At 42.5% G+C, this 22,594-nt stretch overlaps 1 protein-coding gene across 1 annotated transcript in view; it reads left to right on the top strand.

Annotated features, from left to right (window-relative positions):
* LOC124613372 overlaps positions 1-21,506 on the top strand; it is a 148,340-nt gene extending 126,834 nt beyond the window's left edge. Inside the window, exons 7-8 of the mRNA XM_047142073.1 lie at positions 6,414-6,528; positions 21,310-21,506. Coding sequence (XP_046998029.1) covers positions 6,414-6,528; positions 21,310-21,506 — 312 coding nt within the window. The remainder of the gene's footprint in view (positions 1-6,413; positions 6,529-21,309) is intronic.
* The last annotated feature ends 1,088 nt before the right edge of the window (positions 21,507-22,594 follow it).

The following is a 22,594-nucleotide window of genomic DNA, read 5'->3' as shown; positions in this document are numbered from 1 at the left end:
TGCAGAGCAGAAATTCGTTTGACAGTACCTTTTTGTTTAACTCTATGTAAAACGAGAATCGTAGTCATCAAAAAAAATGAGTGGGAAAAAAAGGAAAACAAATTGGATGATCATTTCCCGAAAGTGAAATGAACGAGTGTTGAAAAAGGGTAATTTGGTACATAATTTTTCAGTTTGCAATGAATGACATGTAAGTAATAGTGGGTTTACAAATACTGCATTTTGTGTGGTCTCTAAATAAAGTATGAGGGGCAGTCAATTGAAACCTGAACACCCGCACAATAGAACCATGGAATGGTTCCATTCAAAAGTAATCATCGCACGCATTATAACATTTATGCCCCAGGCTGTGCGGAGGTTGTTACAGTATTTCCCAACCAAATCGCTGAAGCATAGCCTTCGTCAGATTGGCAGTGTGGGGGTGGGTGTTACCGCGTCTGACAGCATTCCGACAGCAGAAGAGCAAACTGCAGAGTAAACAATGGAAACGTTCCACATCTTTCCCCTCCCAGGAAATCCAAAACTGTTCACAGAAGTTTCGCTAAGGTAATGATGACCTTCCTCCAATGCAGGGGCACTCTGCTCATCGAGTTCCTCTTTCGTGGCGTCATAATCAATGCACAGCATTATGAAGACAATTTGCAGAAACTGCGATGTACCGTAAGTCATAATGCCCAGGAATACCGTCGGTCGGAGTCATTCTGATGTACAATAACGCCCACCCCCACATTGCCAGTTGGATGAAGGTTACGCTTCAACGATTTGATTGGGAAACAGTGCAACATTCTCAGTACAGCCGAGATGTTTCACAACATGATTTTCACATCTTTGGCGACCTGCAGAAAGAGATGCATGGACGTCGGTTTCAGTCGGACGAGGAAATGCGAGAGAGGGTACGGTTGTGGATCTGTCAGATGCCCACCGCGTTCCACGAAACAGGAATTGATCGTGTCGTCTCCCAGTGGGATAAATGTCTTAATGCGTGTAGTGATTGCTTTTGAACTGAACAATTCTATGGTCCCGTTGTGCCAGGTGTTCGGTTTTCGTCTGACTGCCCATATGAATAACAGTGTCTTCTAAAACATGCATATTTTTGGATTATTCGTATATTTCGGCTATCATACAGCCTTGGGTTCATATTAGCCCGAACAAATGGCTCTGATCACTATGGGACTTAACATTTTAAGTGATCAGTCCCCTAGACTTAGAATTACTTAAACCTAACCATTCTAAGGACATCACACACATCCGCGCCCGAGGCAGCATTCGAACCTCCGGCCGTAGCAGCAGAATGGTTCCGGACTGAAGCGCCTAGAACCGCTCGGCCACAACTGCCGGCTTAGCCCGAATAACTTAGACTTTATTGTACATATAAGGTACATTGAATAAGAAAGGAGCTGGAGGTTTTAAAATGAAAACAGATGAAAGGATCATAATGTCATTGTCTGCAGAGGAAGGTGTGGTCTCTCTACGATCGCTGAGGCCCCAACTCGCCGCAAGAAGTGATGAGAGAGTGAGCATGCGAACGCGTCGACCATCCAATATCTAGCACGGCGCGCCGCGGGATTTTTTTCATAAGGGCCTGAGAGAAGGGCCGGGGGCAAAGAGGGCAGGGGTTGTCTTCTGAGGCCTGGCCCAAATGTCCCGTTCCCTCCCTCACCGCTGCAAGGAAAGAAGAGGGGTTCGTTAGGATCTAGAGAGCGCGCCAGACGGCACGGACGTCGGAGGCTACTAGAGGTCTCTGCACCGTCGCACCGTAAGCCGTGGCGGCGGCGGCCTCCTGGCCCACGTAAATGTGAGGGCGCCACGGTGGAACACGTAGAGCTATTTTTTTCAAGAATACTGAAGAATGTTGCTGTGTCACTATAGCCTTAGTTTGTCCTGTTTGTTTTGGCGCACAGTCTGCGGAGCTGTCATTTCATTGGAGTATATTTCATAGAACGTTTCCATTGTCTCAAAAGCAGTTTCCTTATCACTCTCAAATTACAGTTACTTGTTCAAAATTGCTCCATATATGTAGCTCACTGTGGTCATATTCCCTTCGTATCAATTGTTCATTTCTGTTCTTGAAGCCACTGTACTGCACTTCTTCATTTTCGGATACATTTCCAGTCGCCGTTTTAAATTCCCAACACTAGTATCTTAATGTCAGCCATACCCAATTTTAAAAAGCACTCTTTTCGAATAACGGTCTTCTTTTAGTTTACAACCACAGACTGCTACCATGTAAGGAATGTAAAGTAAATCCCTCCTTACACGGTGAACACAGACACGCATGAAACATACTATTACGACAGAAACGTGTATCTTCATTGTTGAGAGCCCTCCCGACACTGTCGTTACTATCAACAGAACTATACCTTATTCCAAACTACTCAAACACAATATCCTGGTACCTTTCCTTTCACCACAGTTTCAATGGATTTGTACATCTCATCGGGTATTACCTCTGCAGTGTTATAATTTTTATTGCTACCAATCTTTGTCTCTGATTAATCTCTCTAACTATACAATCATTTCAGTAAATCTTCGAATGCTTGTGCAGTTTTCTCTCTTTCGTTGTGCCATCCATCATATTAATTGTCGAAATGTAGTGTGTAGCCAACATATATTCATTTCCTATTCTTCATACTCGTTTTCAGTCTTTACTTTAATAATGTTTACGCTGAATCTTCTCAGAGGTCCTAGAAAATATTTTCGAGTAGATTTTTAGTACAGAATGTCATATGATGTTGCTAACATTGTTGGATACTTTCATCTTCTAATCAATAGGCGACTTTACCCATTTGAGATTTCTTGTTGTTTTGCTCACTTCATACCTGTTTGCACCGTTAAATTTTGACCCCCTTCATCTATAAAGTGTTTCAAAAACAGAGGTTCTAAATTCAGGTATGTACCCCACATATGTACAAAAAAAAGTTCATTATATCGTCTGCCTGGAAATGATTGGTTTCCGAGTTATGGCTTTCCAAACAGAGATAGTCATTGAAACAGTTTTATTCCACACATACCGAGGTGCTTTCAAAGAAAATGTTCAAAATTTCCAGTGCTGTTCTCCACCGATGTCTCATGGGCCTGCAACAATGATCCTAAATTCCTGAAGTATTGTGCAGTTCCTCACAACCAGCTGTGGTTCGATTCTGAAGGGATTACAGGCACCAGTGACAAATAAACATAAAAGTGGCCCCACAAATAGAAATGAATAGGTTTCAGATTAGATGAGCATGGAGGCCAAGCAGCGGGGCCATCTCCGACTGTCTATTGGCCAGGAAACTTTTGATCAAAGTACCGTGAGCCGTATGACTGAAGCGTGCAGTGTAATCTGCTGTGGCAGTCCTATACACGTTACAAATGATAAGTATATAACTGTTGCTTTTGCAATTGTCTCCAGATAGTCGTATGAGGAACATTCACTTGCGAAGCTAACCTGTGTGTGCTGATAAGAGGTGTGTAGAAGAAACCTGGAATGTCCTCCTCTGCATTTGGAGTTGTAGAACTTGTTCGTCCCCTCTCCAAACCAGAAGGTGTAAATTTCCCAAGAGTGCACAGACGCCGATGGAGACGTTAAAATGTCTTATGATCTGGAATTCTTAGTTGTGTGTAACTTTCCGGTTATAGTCCGCACAGAATGTCGTGGCCGGTAGATGCACAGACTGCAGGATACGCGTGGGGAGAGTGGTAGGGGTGGGGGTTATGGGCAGGTGACCTGGAGAGGAAGTGCCGTTCTAAACTAACACCTATGCTCATATTTTCTGTAAATATTAAGTGGAGCACCTCCACGTCCAAACATTCATAGTGATCATTCAAAAAGACCCATTGTCACCTCTGATATGGTTAGTATTTAACAAGAATTTCGCTGAAAATGCAGCAATTTATTTTGGCCTGGCTTGTTAATCATTTATAATTTCGAGAGAAGTATCATGAAGAGCAAATTTTTAGTAAATCCTACACGTTTCTCTGGTTGCCAAGTTAAAATCTGTTTCTTTTGCCAAAACACAGTGGAGTTTACACAGTCTCGCCTCACTAACGTGTTTTGCAAACACTGTTGTGAGGGAATTCTGAAACTGTGTTTTATTAAGTGAGGAACTGAGAAAAAGTAAGGTCAGTAGCCTGTGAAAAAGCACATCCTCAGTGCAAAAAAAAAGTGTGAGGTCTTTACTTGTGTTGTTGCAAAGCCCATACCATTTTTCGTTTCACCAGATACATCGATGGCCCTTAAAAGTTACATTCTTCGAAAAAGTCTGTAGTAAGTGCTATAACACGATATACAACGAAGTTTTGCATAATAACGATATGGAAAAATACTCTCCTCTTTGTAGTCTATGATTTGCAAAAATTTCATTTCAGTATTTGAAACCGTTAGCGAAATACGAGTTATGTTGGAAATATTTCACTCTGGCTTCATCGCTGGCACGCGCGATCGCAAATCTGTGTGCTACTTCAAATAAACTTTCTTGAGATTGCTGACAAATACCTCTTTCCAAGTCTAAAGAAAAATTCAGTATGTCAGCTAAATTTCATATGCAACAACATATTATGTAATATTCACCAAACGCAAAATCAATGCGACCTCTATGTTTCATTGAAAACTTCTACGAATTTTGCGCAGTGTCTCACTTCCACAAAAATATCACAATAACTATGATCATTAACGAAATGATGGGCACATCATCATGAATCTTACACATAAAGCTACAAGTTACGCAAAAATGAAATGTTTTTACCTAACAGTTTCTGGAAAATCGTTTGAGAAAGATTTCAGAGCGTGCGCCTCGATTCTGTCACCGCTCACTGGCCGAAATATGGAACGCACTTGTCGGCCTCACCTTCCGAATAAATGAATGAACTCGTTCAGCGCTTTGGACACTGCACATCGGCCACCGTATCCCGCGCGGGCAACCGGGCCAACGCATCATCGTCGTCCGCCATACAGTGCAAGAAGCTCATTACTAACAGCCAAACACAGTGCTCAGTGTACCATTTGCCTTGATTTTTACTGTCCAAGCAATATTTTCTGTCACGGCAAATATCTGCGAGGAGAAAAATGTTCTGGTGAATATCACTGCTTTGAAGACCACAACTCTGAAACCCAGCATTTCCGGAGACATTTTATAATGAACATTTTTGTGTCTTATGTACGGTTAATATGTTCCTTAAATTATGTGCACTACCATACAACTATGCAAAATTGTTTATTTTAATTTGGTACGCCTCCATATTCCTAAATAGATCAACATGAACTACTTTTGACTTCTTCTCTCATGTATGTGTACCTTTCTTTTATCTACTATTTTTTTACTTTTTCCTATAAGACGGGCCACTTGAAATTCTGAAGTTATTCTGACGACATTTCGCGTAACATTTCTTTGTTTAATAAAATGTTTGCCATTTAATTTTCAGCACTGTCTGTTCTTCGCCATGTCTATTTTCTATAAGGACACGTCACTCTTGGTAAATTCTGCTAACAAAGAACTGTCATATTTGGTGTTACGTCCAGTGTTAAATCCACATTACAATTCTGAAGTGAGTTACGGTGTCCATTATCAGATTCTGTACCTATTCATAAAGGTGTTTCACCACCTCATAAAGTGAACACGTAGATGTAATGACTTGAATGTCGCCGGCTGTTGTGACCGAGCGGTTCTAGGTGCTTCAGTTCGGAACCGCGATGCTGCTACTGTCGCAGGTTCAAATCCTGCGTCGGGCATGGATGTGTGTGATGTCCTTAGGTTAGTTAGGTTTAAGTAAAGTCTAGGGGACTGATGACCTCAGATGTTAAGTCCCATAGTGCTTAGAGCCATTTGAACCATTTTGAACTTGAATGTGTTTCATAGAACATCATTCGTTTGTTTTTAAAATGGGCCTCCTGTTATGTGACAGATAAATGTTGGTCTACAACGACTGTCAAATGGAAGTGGCAAACATTCCATTGTTTTTCTTCTTTGCTCAATTTGCTACGACCCTTTCTCGCCACAAAGGTTATGCAGCTATGTGAGTAACACGAGATGACGGTAAACTAAATTCGTGTTTTTGATCGATTTACCATGCTGTGCAAACCTGGGAAGACGAATTATTATTGCTAACTCACGCCGAAGTGTCAATGGCATCCAGATATATTACAGCTGTTACTTTCTCGATGGCTGTTTGGATAAAACTGAACAACAAACATAGAGTGAGTTCGCACGGGATTTAGGTGTAGTGAAGTCTCGATAGTATGTGTACATCCCTCGCTATCTTGGTAACTGTGTGGCTCGCTGTGCAGTACAGATTGTACTATAAGTGCTGTATTTCATCTTAGTGTAGGCGTTACAGTCAGATTCTCAGAACATTAACTAGTTTAAATTTATTGTTGGTATTTGAAAAATACGAACACTGAGTCGCCAAACTTATACGCAAACCTCTTTCTCTTGCAGTATCTGACAAACGAGAGGGTCTACATCAACTCAATGATCGTATGCAGCATTCCGGCGGTGGTAGTCGGTTTGAGTAGCATCCTGGTGCGATTATTGGACTACAAGCGGGTTGTCAGTGAGTATAAAAGATGGTGCCATGTATTTACTCCTTACTTTTATGTTGTGGCAAGCGTATTGGTTTGAGAGACGTAATACTTAATATAGTAAATTACTTTAAATGCAAACAAACACAGTAATTTTAGCAAACAATGGAATTTGAAACTATGACACCTTGTAAAGGAGTGACATTAAATTTGTGTTTGTTATATTCTGTATTGCGGGAGTTCAAATGGCTCAAATGGCTCTGAGCACTATGGGACTTAACATCTGAGGTCATCAGTCCCCTAGAACTTAGAACTACTTAAACCTAACTAACCTAAGGACATCACACACATCCATGCCCCACGCAGGATTCGAACCTGCGACATTAGCGGTCGCGCGGTTCCAGACTGAAGCGCCTAGAGCCGCTCGGCCAAACCGGCCGGCTGTATTGAGGGAGTGAATATATATATATATATATATATATATATATATATATATATATATATATATATATATATATATATATTAAATATGTACTGACAAATAAATAGAGATGAAAAAAAGGCCGTTGTCGATGGATATCGTTCAGAACTATCAAATAAGGCCAATGTCGCTTTGTTTCCAATTTATTATTATTATAGGCATACAAAGGTATGCTAACAGGCAGAACACGGGGCTGCGGTCGGCAACGCCTCTATAAAACAACACGCGTCTGGCGCAGTTGTAAAATCGGTTACTGCTTCTACAATGGCAGGCTAGAAAGATTTAAATGAGATTGAACGTGGTGTTATAGTCGGCAGCAATGAAGTGGGGATTTTCCCTTACGACCATTTCACGAGTGTACCGTGAATATTCCGAATCCGGTAAAACATCAAATCTCCGACATCGCAGCGGCCGGAAAAGATTCTTCAAGAACGGGATCAACAACGACTGAAGAGAATCGTTCAACGTGACAGACGTGCAACCCTTAAGCAAATTTCTGCAGATTTCAGTGCTGGGCCATCAACAAGTGTCAGCGTGCGAACCATTCAACAAAACATCATCGATATGGGCTTTCGGAGCCGAAGGCCCACTCGTGTACCCTTGATGACTTCACGACATAAAGCTTTACGCCTCGCCTGGGTCAGTCAACACAAACATTGGACTGTTGATGACTGGAAACATGTTGCCTGATCGGACGAGTCTCGTTCAAATTGTATCGAGCGGATGAACGTGTACAGGTATGGAGACAACCCCATGAATCCATGGACGTGCGTATCAGCAGAGGACTGTTCAAACTGGTGGAGGCTCTATAATAGTGTGGGGAGTGTGCAGTTGGAGTGATATGGGACGCCTGATACATATAGATATGACTCTGACAGGTCACACGTACGTAAGCATCCTGTCTGATCACCTGCATCCATTTACGTCCAGTATGCATTCCGACGGACTTTGGCAATTCCAGCAGGACAATACGACACCCCACTCTTCTGAGTTTAAACACTTGCGCTGGCCACCAAACTCGCCAGCCATTCATTGAGCTTATCTAGGATGCCTTGCGACGTGCTGTTCAGAAGAGATCTCCACCCCTTCGTACACTTACGAATTTATGGAGAGCCCTGCAGGATTGATGGTGTCAGTTCCCTCCAGCACTACTTCAGACGTTATCCGAGTCCATGCCACGTCGTGTTGCGGCACTTCGGCGTGCTCACGGGCGCCCTACACGATATTAGGCAGGTGTTCGAGTTTCTTTGGCTCTTCAGTGTGTTATTGTTATCCATTGGATTTCTCAATATGTCCTAAACTGGAGTATATTCGTCGAATATCTTTCCAAGTGAGGTAAGTAACAAAAAAATGGTTCAAATGGCTCTGAGCACTATGGGACTCAACTGCTGAGGTAGCCCGCATCTCGTGGTCGTGCGGTAGTGTTCTCGCTTCCCACGCCCGGGTTCCCGGGTTCGATTCCCGGCGGGGTCAGGGATTTTTCTCTGCCTCGTGATGGCTGGGTGTTGTGTGCTGTCCTTAGGTTAGTTAGGTTTAAGTAGTTCTAAGTTCTAGGGGACTGATGACCATAGATGTTAAGTCCCATAGTGCTCAGAGCCATCTGAACCATTTTTGAACTGCTGAGGTCATTAGTCCCCTAGAACTTAGAACTAGTTAAACCTAACTAACCTAAGGACATCACAAACATCCATGCCCGAGGCAGGATTCGAACCTGCGACCGTAACGATCTTGCGGTTCCAGACTGCAGCGCCTTTAACCGCACGGCCACTTCAGCCGGCGGTAAGTAACACATCGAATTCCAGAAACACAAGAAGGAAATGGAGTGATAACTGATAATTTTATAGCACGTTACGAAATGCAGGTCTTAAGTCTGACCGAGCGAGGTGGCGCAGTGGTTAGCACACTGGACTCACATTCGGGAGGACGACGGTTCAATCCCGCGTCCGGCCATCCTGATTTAGGTTTTCCGTGATTTCCCTAAATCGCTCCAGGCAAATGCCGGGATGGTTCCTTTGAAAGGGCACGGCCGACTTCCTTCCCAGTCCTTCCCTAATCCGATGAGACCGATGACCTCGTAGTTTGGTCTCTTCCCTCAAACAACCGAACCCCTCTTAACTCTGGCCCATTAATCATGCTGATGCTAGTACGGTAATGTGTTACCAATACTTGTGAAACTGTACACAGGCTAAATTTTTCCAGTTACAGTTGTCCCCTTTTTGCTAATATCTTTGTCAAAATGTACGGGCCTTATTTCCATTTCATCTTTAGTATTCCTTAAAATTTCATCTATCATATATAAAAAAATGCTTCAAATGGTTATGAGCACTATGGGACTTAAATGCTGACGTCATCAGTCCCCTAGAACTTAGAACTACTTAAACCTAACTAACCTAAGAACATCACACACATCCATGCCCAAGGCAGGATTCGAACCTGTGATGGTAGTGGTCGCGCGGTTCCAGACTGTAGCGCCTAGAACCGCTCTGCCACTCCGGCCGGCTGTCATATCAAAAAGAGCAAACATTGTGTAGAAATTTGAGTCGCATGGCTCGTAGAGGATACCAATAGATTTACTTTTTTCATTTTTTTTCTGCTCTCGCTTGGCCTAGCAAACGAATGAATAACCGTTTCCAAATATACTTTAAAAGGAAGTTGCAACCAGGCATAGCGCAGCTGCAGCATTTCAACGGTTCGCAGTGTTCGATATTCGTATATGTTTTCGAAATTCATTGATTTCTCAACTGGAGGTTCATTCTCTGTGGTCCCAGTTGTCTATATAGCAGTCAGTTTCTTGAACTTGATTAGTCTGATATTGCTCAGTTTTCATCACAAGTAAAGGAAAACTTTATTTCCAACCAAATAATGGGTTTGGCTATCATCGTGACGACTTTACGAGATCGTCTGTTCAGAAAGAGATTCTCTTCGTTGCTTCAAATCATTTACAGCAAACTCAATAATTTCAGTCACTGTGTAAGTTGTCTTTAGGACAAATCTGAGTTTGTGCGAGGAAAAGGAATGCAGCTTAATTACCCACACCTTGTTTGGGAATGGGGACAAATAATTTGGCCACAAACCAACAGAAATGAACTGTTCTGCGTACCCCGATATCTTCGTGTGGTGGCATCCGTTGCAGAAAGTGAAAAGCTGTAGCCCTATATGACAAAATGTTCTTTGAGCTTCGCTCCACAGCTTTGAGAACACACATCGACATCTATCACCGAAAAGTTGCTATAAAACACAATTAATTTTGATTATTTCCTTGTCATCAAGCACACTTGAAAATTTCAAAATGATCTATGCCGCAGGTACAGTATTGTAAAAAATCTGTGTGTGTAGTTAATACTGTGGAAGCAAGTGTGCCGGCTCTGCTGTACGCCATCACCAAGGCCCCAAAACACAGCTGTAAATAAAAATTTCACCATGTGACGCCATCGAGTACCTCTCAATATGTAAATAGCATAAAGCACTGACGCTGTTGCTGCGGAGGCTATTTTGTCTTGCGGAACAGTTGCAGTTGGATGTGTTTGTCCACATTTATTGCCTTCCTATGTCTCTCTGAAATTAAAGCAGCTTTCAGTGTTTCCCATCCACCATTACCACCAGTCTTACATGATTTACTTGGACAGTTCGCTATACAATAACAGGCCACCTCCGTTGACAAACGGTTATCGTTGGTGGCTGTATGGATGCAGAAATCCGGATTACCGGTGATCACTTAAGGTTTTTCTGTAGTTCAAAGATTTTCTACTGGTCTCTGGCGATGAGAAGTGATTCCCTGTCTCGAAAATGACTTATTTATGTGCCTCTGGTGCAATTTGTTACCAAAACCCGGCATCTATTGATATCGCTCACAATAAGAGACTTGGCCTGGTGCGGTCACATTCCCCTGCTGGCTACACATCTACCACTGTGCGGTGCAGTTTACTCCTGCGCTCGGCTTTCCTGGCTTCGCAGTCCACTTGTGTTTTTGTTATTGTGACCCACGTGTTACCACATTGGCAGATACCGGCTCACGGCTGTCAATGCAGTGCTCCAAGACCACTTCCGCACTACTTGTCGTTACTTTTTCTGTAGACGTATAGTTTTTACTAAAAGCTTCGGTAACTTCAGTATTGTGCAAAAATTTTCGTGTAAATCAATCAAGAACTTTTCGAGATGTTTGTTAACAAAGTTTCACATGGAACGACTAAATCCCTAGAAAAATACACATTGCACGAATAAATGCTCGTGATGAAAGTAGTATATTTACTCAGGGACCACCAATCTATGCTAAAATTGGCCACACCCTAGCCCTTGCCCCCCTTCTCCCTCCCGCATGGAGGGGAAAGGCCGACACTTTATTTTCAAATGGGAATCCTCCATTTTTGTTGCAGATTCGCATTATACCCAAAAAAGGATTTACATGAAACATTTTTTTCCTGTTCCAGGTAAATGGTGCAGTAATCGAAAAAGTTTGATTTTTCTTGTGTTTGCAGCGAGGATCCGGTTCATTGGATTCTTCAATACATTTGAGATAAAAATGTAAACTTTTTTGTTCTAATTTGTTCTCCCTTTTTGTTATAAATTTCAGTTTTGCAAATTTTGTTGTGCAGCAGTTATACTGCAAATTCAGTGTTGCTATTCATCGTAACTGTTACTTTACTAGTTCTTTTTCTATGTTTCGCACTTCCTGTGGTAGTAAATTTTTTTACAAAACGATAAACAGCATTACAAGATCGTGGCCTATCAGCGAAACGTTCGGTATAAAGAGCAACGGCAGCTTCTAAATTTCTTGCACCCTCACCATAAATTAGAATTATTTCGATTTTCTCCTCTACAAGTAAAAATCAGTTACTACAAATATACCAGAAAAAGGCTCTGGAATGTAGTGGTACCGAGTCATTTGGTGTTCTGAGGCGCTGTGGTGGGTCGGTGGGTCGTACGACGTGGTGCGGTGCTGATCAGTAGGGTGTGCGTGTGAGAGTCCACTCCATATACTGTGTGCGCGTCCATGGGAGGTTTCACTATTATTATCAACATTTTTCCTTACAGCGGTTGTAGACTGCATTCTGCCAGTAGCTGCGTAGTGGCTGGTGCGAGAGTTACGACGGTTGGACGGAAGAACACAGCCAAATAAGTAATTATGATCGCGAGAAATGAGTTAACTCATCGTAATCAAACATCCCGATGGCGTGGCGACGTACCTTAATTAACCCCGAAGGGAACAAGAACAACGTTACGTTGAAAGTAGCTGATTTGATAGACTTCCAAATTCCGAATCATAAAAGTGTTACTGTACAATCAAATTTGCAAAACTGAAATTAATTTCTTTACGAAAATGTCAACTGCTTAGAACAAAAATGTTTACATAGTAAATGAAGTGTAGAATCAAGTGAGACCGTCTTATTTGCAAAAAGCGAAAAACTGAATTTTTTCGATTGCTGTGCCTGCCATCCATTCATTACAACATTTACAATGCCAATGCGGTTTCTCTTTTGATAACTTTTGTAGAAGCCTATATTTTTTTCTACCCTGATCAACAGACCTCACTACCCGTGAGGCCATTTTCTAGGAAGGCCTTCGGCTGTGTGTCTGAAGCATGACTTATGAGGTTAATTTATTGAGGTTCTAATAATTGTACCACAACGGCCTATAACGGCCTTGCCTAAAATCAAAATACCTGTTTGCACACCATATACCATTTGGCATAAATACATATTCTCTATAAGCGTCCCTAAACTGACGCACCAAATCGTCCAGATTAAGCTTATAATACCAAAGTTCTTCCAACGCTAAAACAGCTGCTGAATAATTAATCTTGTTGCAATCAAAGGTAATAGCAAGTTCATCAATCGTCTGTTGATTATTAGGAACAAGGAAGGTGAGCCGTAGGTCGTCCGGATAATTACGTATATGGTCCCAGTTGGCATAAAAAAACTCCAACGCAGACATTAGCTGTAAACACATACTTTTATTCAGAACGTTACATTACCTTTCCTCTTACAAAATCTCATATACACTCTATTTCTTACAATAAACGTCACATATTTAACTTCACTCTGTACATTATCATCTTTTTTTTTCAGGTTCATCGCCAGCAATCTGCAGACCGGTATAAAATGGAATTGTCCCTTGAAACAACCTATTTTTAACTTTACACTCTTTTTCAAGATCTGTCCAAGACTTAACTTTCGTTATATCTGCACTTTGTTCTGGCTTAGGATACGTTACAAACTTAAACCTATTCCTTCTAGTATATTTACGCCAAGGTACACCAGATGCTTTCTGGGGATTCAAATCAAAAGCACCCATTTTATTACTACACGCTATTCGCACTTTCTCCAATGCACCCTGATCTCCAAATATCTTCTTGTTAGCTTTACCATCAAGAGTTAATCTTTCAATCCTTACATTAACCCTATACACATATGTTACAATTTTATTAATTATTACAGAACCATATTTGTTACCAAAAACTTAAATTCATCAGTAATAACGTAATCTTGCAATGTTCCAAAATTCTTTGCTTTCTCATCATGCTTCTCAATAGCGGCCATTTCACCATACTCAAAGCGTACACCATCCGTTTGAGTGAACTCAGTACGCCACCAGCACATTCAACCAAAAATGGTCCTAGACAGATTCGTCCGACGGCGTATCCAACGCCGCGGGCGTGCAGCACGAAACCTGCATTCATCCTTCATGGAACGACAATGAACAATACGACAGTCAGCGTGTATAACTTCCAATCTGGAAATCAATGCTTCGTCACCTTTACTAAATTCATGGGACACAAATATGACCAGGCCACGGTGTGTAATAACCATACCAGGTTTATTCTTCACATTGACGGTAACCGGACGACCTTCAACAATACGTTTCAAAATTGACGCATATTGTCGCCATCTTGACCATTCAAATTGTTCAAAAACAATAACTTTATGAACACGGCTGTCCTAGCCACCAAATCCGAATTCAGAACAAAATGGCAAATATAGGTGTTGTTTCTTAGATAATACCTTCTCTATGAGCTTGGGAAAATCCCGGATATTGTTAGTGTAGAATCCGAGTCGGCTAAGGTAATGGGGCGTACACACTCGAAAAGAAAAAGTTGATCTCACCCCCGTATGGAGGGAGGGCTCATGAGTGGCCAGTTTTAGCTCAGACTGATGTTCTCTTTCAAAATATTACCTTTCATGCGGAGCATTTTCAGAATGGTCGGCACAGGTTCTGAACTCTAGTCTCGCTCCGCCATACGCTTTTAATCTGGTAAGAAGGGTCATATCAGCACGCACTCCACTTTACTGTGAAAGAAACGTTCTGGAAACATCCCCCAGACTGTGGCTTAGCCCTTTCTCTGACATCTCGTTTCTTCCAGGAGTGCTAATCCTTCAGGTTTCGCAGGTGAACTTGCATGAAGTTAAAAAAGTAGGAGATGAGATACTGGTGGAAGTTCAGCTATGAGGACGGGTCGTGGGTTGTGCTTGGGTAGCTTATCCAAAGGAGCACTTGCCCATGAAAGGAAAAGATCCCGAATTTGAGTCTTGCTCCGGCATAACAAACTACATTCATAATTTCAAACCTTTTCTAACCTTTTCCTTACTGGCACTTCGGACAAAATGATGGAAGGAAAAAAGTTTGTCACGTACTAAATTTTCACTGACCATGCAGTAAAACGGCAGCATTGGGCAGGATGTTGTAATTTATTGCCTCTTTACTACGAATTCTATTCGCAACACAGTTTAACACCAGGATCGGGTTGCGCAACACAGTTTACTGACAGTACCTGAAAAATTATATCATTGTACGACACACAGTTCAGGAGATCAGAGGGCGTACATTTGGATGCCTGAAAAACTACCGTCTTTTTTTCAGATGGGGAGCAAATTACCCAGACTAATCACCCAGACTAGATTCATGCAATGTTTGATAATGAGAGCACTTAGGAATGTTGTGGCCTTCTCCACCAGACATCACGGCGCCTAGAGTATCAGCAACCAATGTGACATCCTGCAGCCACGGTTGCTCGCCTCGCAGGCACACAACCGACAGGCAATATTGATGAACGGCCACAACAACGACCACAACAACAACACCACAGCAAAGACACCAGCGACCACCAGGGGTCACTACCGACCCACATAAACATAAGGAAGAGGTCACTGCAGATCCCGGAACCATTTTCACACGTCAAACCACGTGATGGAAAATAGTTCCGAGGTACTCATCCGCCGAAGAGCTATAAAGGCCGGCGCTCGGCCACATATCGGCAGTTCATCGACCGCCAGCAGACATGGAGAGCTCCCGCCCCCGCAGCCCGGATTTATCTTCTCGCTGATCTCTGGATTAGGCTTGGTATATCGGAGAAGTCTCTGGCGGAGACTAATAGGAAATTATTTCAGTTGTTTCCTATATTATTGTTGTATGTAGTTGTGATTGGAAGACGGATCACTGTTTTGTGTTGGTGTTATACTTGGAGAATTTGTTTTGGTTAACTGAACAGTCCAATAAAGTGTTTTCGGACTTCATCGTTAGTTTCTTCTGCTTAGGCAGACATATCAAGGAACTTCCAACAAACTTGAAGCTTAATTTCAAACCGTCCCTAAACTTCGTGTCTCTTACATATTTAAATTCGTAAAGTAGTCAGAAGTATGAAGCTGTTTTACACATGAGAATTCGATACTATTGGGTTGACTGGTATATGTTAGACTCTGTTTGGCAAAAAAGGTAAAAAACTTAGTATTCACGCATTGTCATTGAAATAAAAAAGGCATTGTAAAATGTCATATACAGCTAATGTTCCTGAGCCATACTGAATCTCACCTTTACCTACGATAGTGATGTAGGCCGAATCAATTATTGGATAACCACAGCAATACTGATCTACACTGAAGCGCCAAAGAAACTGGTGTAGGCATGCTTATTCAAATATAAAGACATGTAAACAGGCAAAACGCGGCGCTGCCGTCGGTAACGCCTACATTAGACAAGTGTCTGGAGCAGTTGTTATATCGGTTACTGTTGCTACAATGGCAGGTTATCAAGATTTAAGTGGGTTTGAAAGTGGTGTTACAGTCGGCGCTCGAGCGATGGGACACAGAATCTCCGAAATAGCGATGAAGTGGGGATTTTCCCGTATGACCATTTAACGAGTGTACCACGAATATCAGGAATCCGGTAAAACATCAAATCTAAGACATCGCTGAGGCCGGAAAAATATTGTGCTTGAACAGGATCAACGACGACTGAAGAGAATCGTTCAACGTGACAGAAGTGCAATCCTTCCGCGAATTGCTGCACATTTCAATGCTAGGCCATCAACAAGTTTCAGCGTGCGGACCATTTAACGAAACATCATCGATATGGAATTTCGGAGCCGAAAGCCCACTCGTGTACCCTTGATGACCGCACGATACAAAGCTTTACGCCTCGCCTGGGACCGTCAACGCCAACATTGGACAGTTGATGACTAGAAACATGTTGCCTGATCGGACGTGTCTCGTTTCAAATTGTATCGAGCGGATGGACGTGTACAGGTATGGATCCCGTATGTCAGCAGGGACTGTTTAAGCTGGTGGAGGCTCTGTAATGGTGTGGGGCGTGTGCTGTTGGAGCGATATGGCACTTCTGATACGTATAGATACAACTCTGACAGGTGACACGTGCGTAAGCATCCTGTCTGATTACCTGCATCCATTATGTCCATTGTGCATTTCGAAGGACTTGGGAAATTCCAGCAGGACAATGCGACACCCCACAAGTCAAGAACTGCTACAGAGTGGCTCCAGGAACACTCTTCAGAATTTGCCAACAAACTCGCCAGATATGAACATTTATTGAGCATATGTGGGATGCCTTGCAATGTGCTGTTGAGGAAAAATCTCTACCCCCTCGTACTCTTACAGATGTATGGATAGCCCTGCAGGGTTCATGGTGTCAGTTGCCTCCAGCTTTACTTCAGACATTAGCCGAGTCCAAACCAGATCGTGCTGTGGCACTTCTGCGTGCTCACGGTGGCCCTACATGATATTAGGCAGATGTACCAGATTCTTTGACTCTCCAGTATAAGTTCAGAAAGGGATTAGCAATGGGCTGAAGCGTGAGTTGGAATATCTGTATTTGGCAGGGAGACGTAGCAGCGTAGTCCGTGCAGCTTAGATAGCTGCAGTGCCTGTGAGGGGTAGTGGCTAGCCCATCTGCTTAAAGCGGGAGGTCTCAGTTTCAATCCCGATGATGGCGCCAATTTTAATTCCTTGCTTCGTCCTACATCATTATGATGCTATAAAATTATACACACACACACACACACACACACACACACACACACACACACAATTTGTCACCAACCAGTATACACTACTGGCCATTAAAATTGCTACACCACGAACATGACGTGCTACAGACGCGAAATTTAACCGACAGGAAGAAGATGCTGTGATATGCAAATGATTTGCTTTTCAGAGCATTCACACAAGGTGGCGACACCTACAACGTGCTGACATAAGGAAAGTTTCCAACCGATTTCTCGTACACAAACAGCAGTTGACCGGCGTTGCCTAGTGAAATGTTGTTGTGATGCCTTGTGTAAGGAGGAGAAATGCGTACCATCACGTTTCCGACTTTGATAAAGGTCGAATTGTAGCCGATCGCGATTGCGGTTTACATTGCTGCTCGCGTCGGTCGAGATCCAATGCCTGTCAGCAGAATATGAATGCTGTGCTGGATCCCAACGGCCTCGTATCACTAGCAGTCGTCATGACAGGCATCTTATCCCCATGGCTGTAACGTATCGTGCAGCCACGTCTCGATCCCTGAGTCAACAGATGGGGAAGTTTGCAAGACAACCATCTGCACGAACAGTTCGACGACGTTTGCAGCAGCATGGACTATCCGCTCGGAGACCATGGCTGCGGTTACCCTTGACGCTGCATCAGACAGGAGCGCCTGCGATGGTGTACTCAACGATGAACCTGAGAGCACGAATGGCGAAACGTCATTTTTTCGGATGAATCCAAGTTCTGTTTACAGCATCATGATGGTCGCATCTGTGTTTGACGACATCGCGGTGAATTCACATTGGGAGCGTGTATTCGTCATCGCCATACTGGCGTATCACCCAGCGTGATGGTATGGGGTGCCATTGGTTACACGTCTCGGTCACCTCTTGTTCGCACTGACGGCACTTTGAACAGTGGACGTTACATTTCAGATGTGTTACGACCCTTGACTCTACCCTTCATTCGATTCCTGCGAAACCCTACATTTCAGCAGGATAATGCACTACCGCATGTTGCATGTCCTGTACGGGCCTTTCTGGATACAGAAAATGTTGGACTGCTGCCCTGGCCAGCACATTTTCCAGATCTCTCACCAACTGAAAACGTCTGGTCAATGGTGAGCGAGCAACTGGCTCGTCACAATATGCCAGTCACTGCTCTTGATGAACTGTAGTGTCGTGTTGAAGCTGCGTGGGCAGCTGTACCTGTAAACACCATCCAAGCTCTGTTTGACTCAATGCCCAGGCATATCAAGGCCGTTATTACGGCCAGAGTTGGTTGTTATGGGTACTGATTTCTCAGGATTTATGCACCCAAATTGCGTGAAAATGTAATCACATGTCAGTTCTAGTATAATATATTTGTCCAATGAATACCGTTTGTCATCTGTATTTCTTCTTGGTGTAGCAATTTTAATGGCCATTAGTGTATATGTAACAATAACAGTTTTTCGGTAATGTGATGTATCGATGAATAATTTTCCATGTTTTATAACAAAGAAGCCTACCGAAGATATCGGTATTTAGTCGAAACTAGTTTGGGAAACTAAATAACCAATAAGCAGTTTGAATCAAGACGGACCAACAATCCCATATCCTTTTCAAAATTATAAGCTCATCGGTCAGAATAGTAGTGAACCCCCTTAAATGATCACACTGTTAACTTTGGAGCGCTATGGATGGGGTGGAACTGGAACCTGGAGGCCACACAGTCACCCTCCACCGCTGACTTAATTCAGGACAATGACGTGGTGCGTATTAACAAGCCAGTTGTACGGAAGTAGCACAGAAAGAAGAGTTTGAAAATCGATAAGATAGTGGCTGAAGTCATTCGCACGTTTCTTGTGCCATTCATATCGAAACCAGCCCCTGTTATCAATGTCCAACATTTTGGTCTTAGCCCCTGGGACTCTTCCAGGTATTTCCGCCAGCTTGAGAGGTATGCGGTCGCGGGCTTATCCAGTGATGGCAAGGCAGGGCGATTAACGTTCTCCTTCCGCGCTGTCCCCTGACAAAATTGTGTTCTTCGCAAAGCAAATTCACCACATGCTACCACATGCTGATCCATAAGAGAGTCCAGTTGGACCCTGTCCCCTTCCCCTAGTCATCAGCATAGTAAAGCTCTGTACGAGGATGTAAAACAAAACTAAATCTGGTCCATGTACACTTTGATGCCACAAACTTCGTTCAGACCAAACCAAATATAATACACAGTTGACTGAACACCTTGATGTTGAGAGAGGCATAAACTTCCAGGTGGCACTTCATCCAGTCCACTGTAAGAACAAAAACTCAGTTTTGAACGCATTTCTCCTCCGAAATTTCTTGCAACTTATTGTAGTTTTAATGAACTATCTAATTTTCAGTACTAAATTTCATTGATAGTTCATGTCAGCAGATATAGGATTGGTTCTCTTTGGTATTTTATCTGAGTAAATTGCTCGAACAGAAAATAAATATGAGTTTTTTTATTGTAATTCGCAATTTAAAATATAGTACTAGCCCTTTAAGTTGGCATGACAGAAATACCCGTCCACGTCTTGCATCTACTGGGAATGACACGTTTCAGGCTTTCAGATGTTACAGTGCTATTAGTTAATGCTATGACGAAAATCACCTTCGACCTAATCCAGAAAAAAACTGTTGTAAGCGCATTCCAGCTCCGTAATAGAGAAGCCTCAACACAGTTGGGAACGGAATGGAAAGGGTTTAGACTACAACATTGCTCGAAACCAAAATACTTCGGAGTTAGCCCAAACCGTACACCATCATTTAAGAAACACTTCTCGGATCTAAAAGGAAAAATGTGTGCAAGAAACAATATTATAAGTAAAGTGCTTAGTTCAACATGGGGAGCGCAATCTGAAGTCTTTCGATCATGAGCAATGGGACTCTGTTTTGCAGCCGAAAATATGAGGCATCAGTATGTGATGCCGACATCTGTCGAAAAGATTTACCCACTTGTGGCCACAGCACGACCAAATATCAGACGCAAGTAACCAGTGAAATAGAGAGGAAAAAGCAGCAAACCAACCCACGACACTTAGTGTATGGCCACCAAGCAATCTAACTCGTCTTAGGTCAGGGAGGACCTTTATACAACGGACAGTACCACCAGAAGGCTGACCTGAAACCCGCTACCTATACTTATGGTTGCACTCTCTCCAAAATCCAAACCTGCACCTCAAAGAAGAAATCACACAAGGGCGGAAACTACAACATCGTACGTGGAGGATAGTGAAAAGGTTAAGAATAGGATGAACGGGGACTGTTCTATTTGCCATATCGATTTTCAAGAATTTTTGGCCACAATTGTGAATGAAGTTGCGAATCTGACAAATGTACTCAACATCAGTAGTATCGATGTAATCATATTCTTGCTAGGTCTATTCCTGAGACTACAGATCTTGGCCACAGATGTTAGTTTTAGTTTGTCAGAGTAGCAGTCAGTGTCGTGGTAGACAATCTGGTGGTGCACTTGGTTTGAAAAAGATGGAAGTTGATCTGCCGTGTAATGGATACAGCATTATTTAGAATGAATTTTGCAATAATGTGTTTTTATGATAAATACTAAGTGGGATTGTATTAATGGAGGAATTATGTAAGCCAACATGCAAGGTATTCCAGTTTTTTATATTTGTAATAGTGTAGTTTCTTATTGTCAGAACATGCATATGACTGAAGTTTCGTGTAGAAATTTTATAATGCAATTATGGTTTCGTTTTATATTTGAAACAAGTGTCAAGGACTATTATTAAGAAATATTTTACTAACTTGCCTAGTTGTCAAAACTTCATAGAGGCGTGCATTGTTGTTACGGCCTCGTAAAGCATGGTTTAACTTGGAATCCTACATCTTATTTATCAATCGTTAAGTTGAATTCCCTGTTTTCATTCTTTACCTTTATGAATGTGTTTTTACACTTGCATTGCACATAGCGAGTTGTGTGCTGTAGGAGCATTTTTGTGAAAATTGGTAAGACACCACTGTGCAGGAACGTGTAGAAATCGGAGAGTTACCTAAGTGAGCCTCGCCTCTGCAGACGGCCACGGACTCATGGCGCTTGCCTTGTTGCAGTCTTGTGCTGCCTGCTGAGCAGCGTCTTCTGCATGTCGGTGTTGTGGTCCACGGGCTGGGTGACCACGGTGGCGCTGTTCACCACCTACTTGTCCAACGTCAACATCGTCTGCACCTGTGTGCTCGGCGCCGTCGCCACCATCTTCCCCACCAAGCTCAGGTTCGCATCACCCAGTAGTAGCTGTTTTGACTGTTAAGCAACTTCATGGCAAATTAAACACATTTGCTGCACCGAGACTCGAACCTGGAACTTTGGCCTTTTGCTGGCAAGTGCTCTAAAGGCCAAGGTTCTAGTTAGAATCTCGGTCTGGCACTATGTTTTAATATTCCATGCAGTTTCAAAGAGATTGCAGGATGAAAATACATTCTGGGAATGATGTTATGCTTCACACAATTTTTCGTGCTCAGCGAAAAACGTAAAAATTCTGGTGTACTTAATTTTCTTCATATATCTTGGACAGGATTTACGGTTGCTCGAATACAGATTGTTAAATACGGAATTAACCAGAACTTATTTTTAAGTGAAATGCATGACTATTGTATAATTTAGTCATTTACTTATCCTGATGATTTAGATTAGTCTATACTTTGATTCAACTATGTTGCGTAATCTTTCTCGGCTTTGTTCCTGCTTGCTAGTTTCTTAACTTCCATTTAGAAAGCAGGAATTAGTATTCACAGACAACCTGTTCTACTCTTCGCTGTAGATCCAGGAGCGGGGGAGGCTATTTTGCACTGAAAATATTTCTGAAAGCAACATTTTTTAAGTTATGCTTGATAAAATATTTTTCGGTTGTAATGTTTTCGATTATAGCACAGTGAAACTGTTAAAAAGACTGCTACTAGTTCAGAACACTTTGTCATCTGGCAGACTGTAAGTTTAAAATGCTACAGCAAGGAGAAGAAAAAATGACGGACTTGGCGGTCGGCATGCGATTCCTCATCCAGATTCAAGATAAAAGTGTGTCTACCAAACGTGGTCCTGTTAATAGGTTTAACAGAAATGCAATTTAAAAAAGCGAGGCTCTAGCTGTATTGTACAAGGTCTACAACTTTGGTTCCGCCGTTTTTACTCGAAGCTCAAGACTTTAATGTGAAAAACTTACAAAAAGTTTACGATTCAAAGTATTGGTCATCGTTGGCCACTGCTTTCTTCTAGCTTTAGGGCAGCATACGAATCCCGCAGTGTATAAACTGGGAATCTTTTGAAGGGAACCATGAATTGATGCACTTCTACTCCTGTTCATGTGACCGCAAGTGCTAGTCAGCTATTTTGTGCGTCATA

The sequence above is a fragment of the Schistocerca americana genome, chromosome 4, assembly GCF_021461395.2.
Source record: "Schistocerca americana isolate TAMUIC-IGC-003095 chromosome 4, iqSchAmer2.1, whole genome shotgun sequence".
NCBI classification, from domain to species: domain Eukaryota; kingdom Metazoa; phylum Arthropoda; class Insecta; order Orthoptera; family Acrididae; genus Schistocerca; species Schistocerca americana.
Note: the sequence above shows the minus strand (reverse complement) of the source record. Positions and strands in the feature narration are given on the sequence as shown.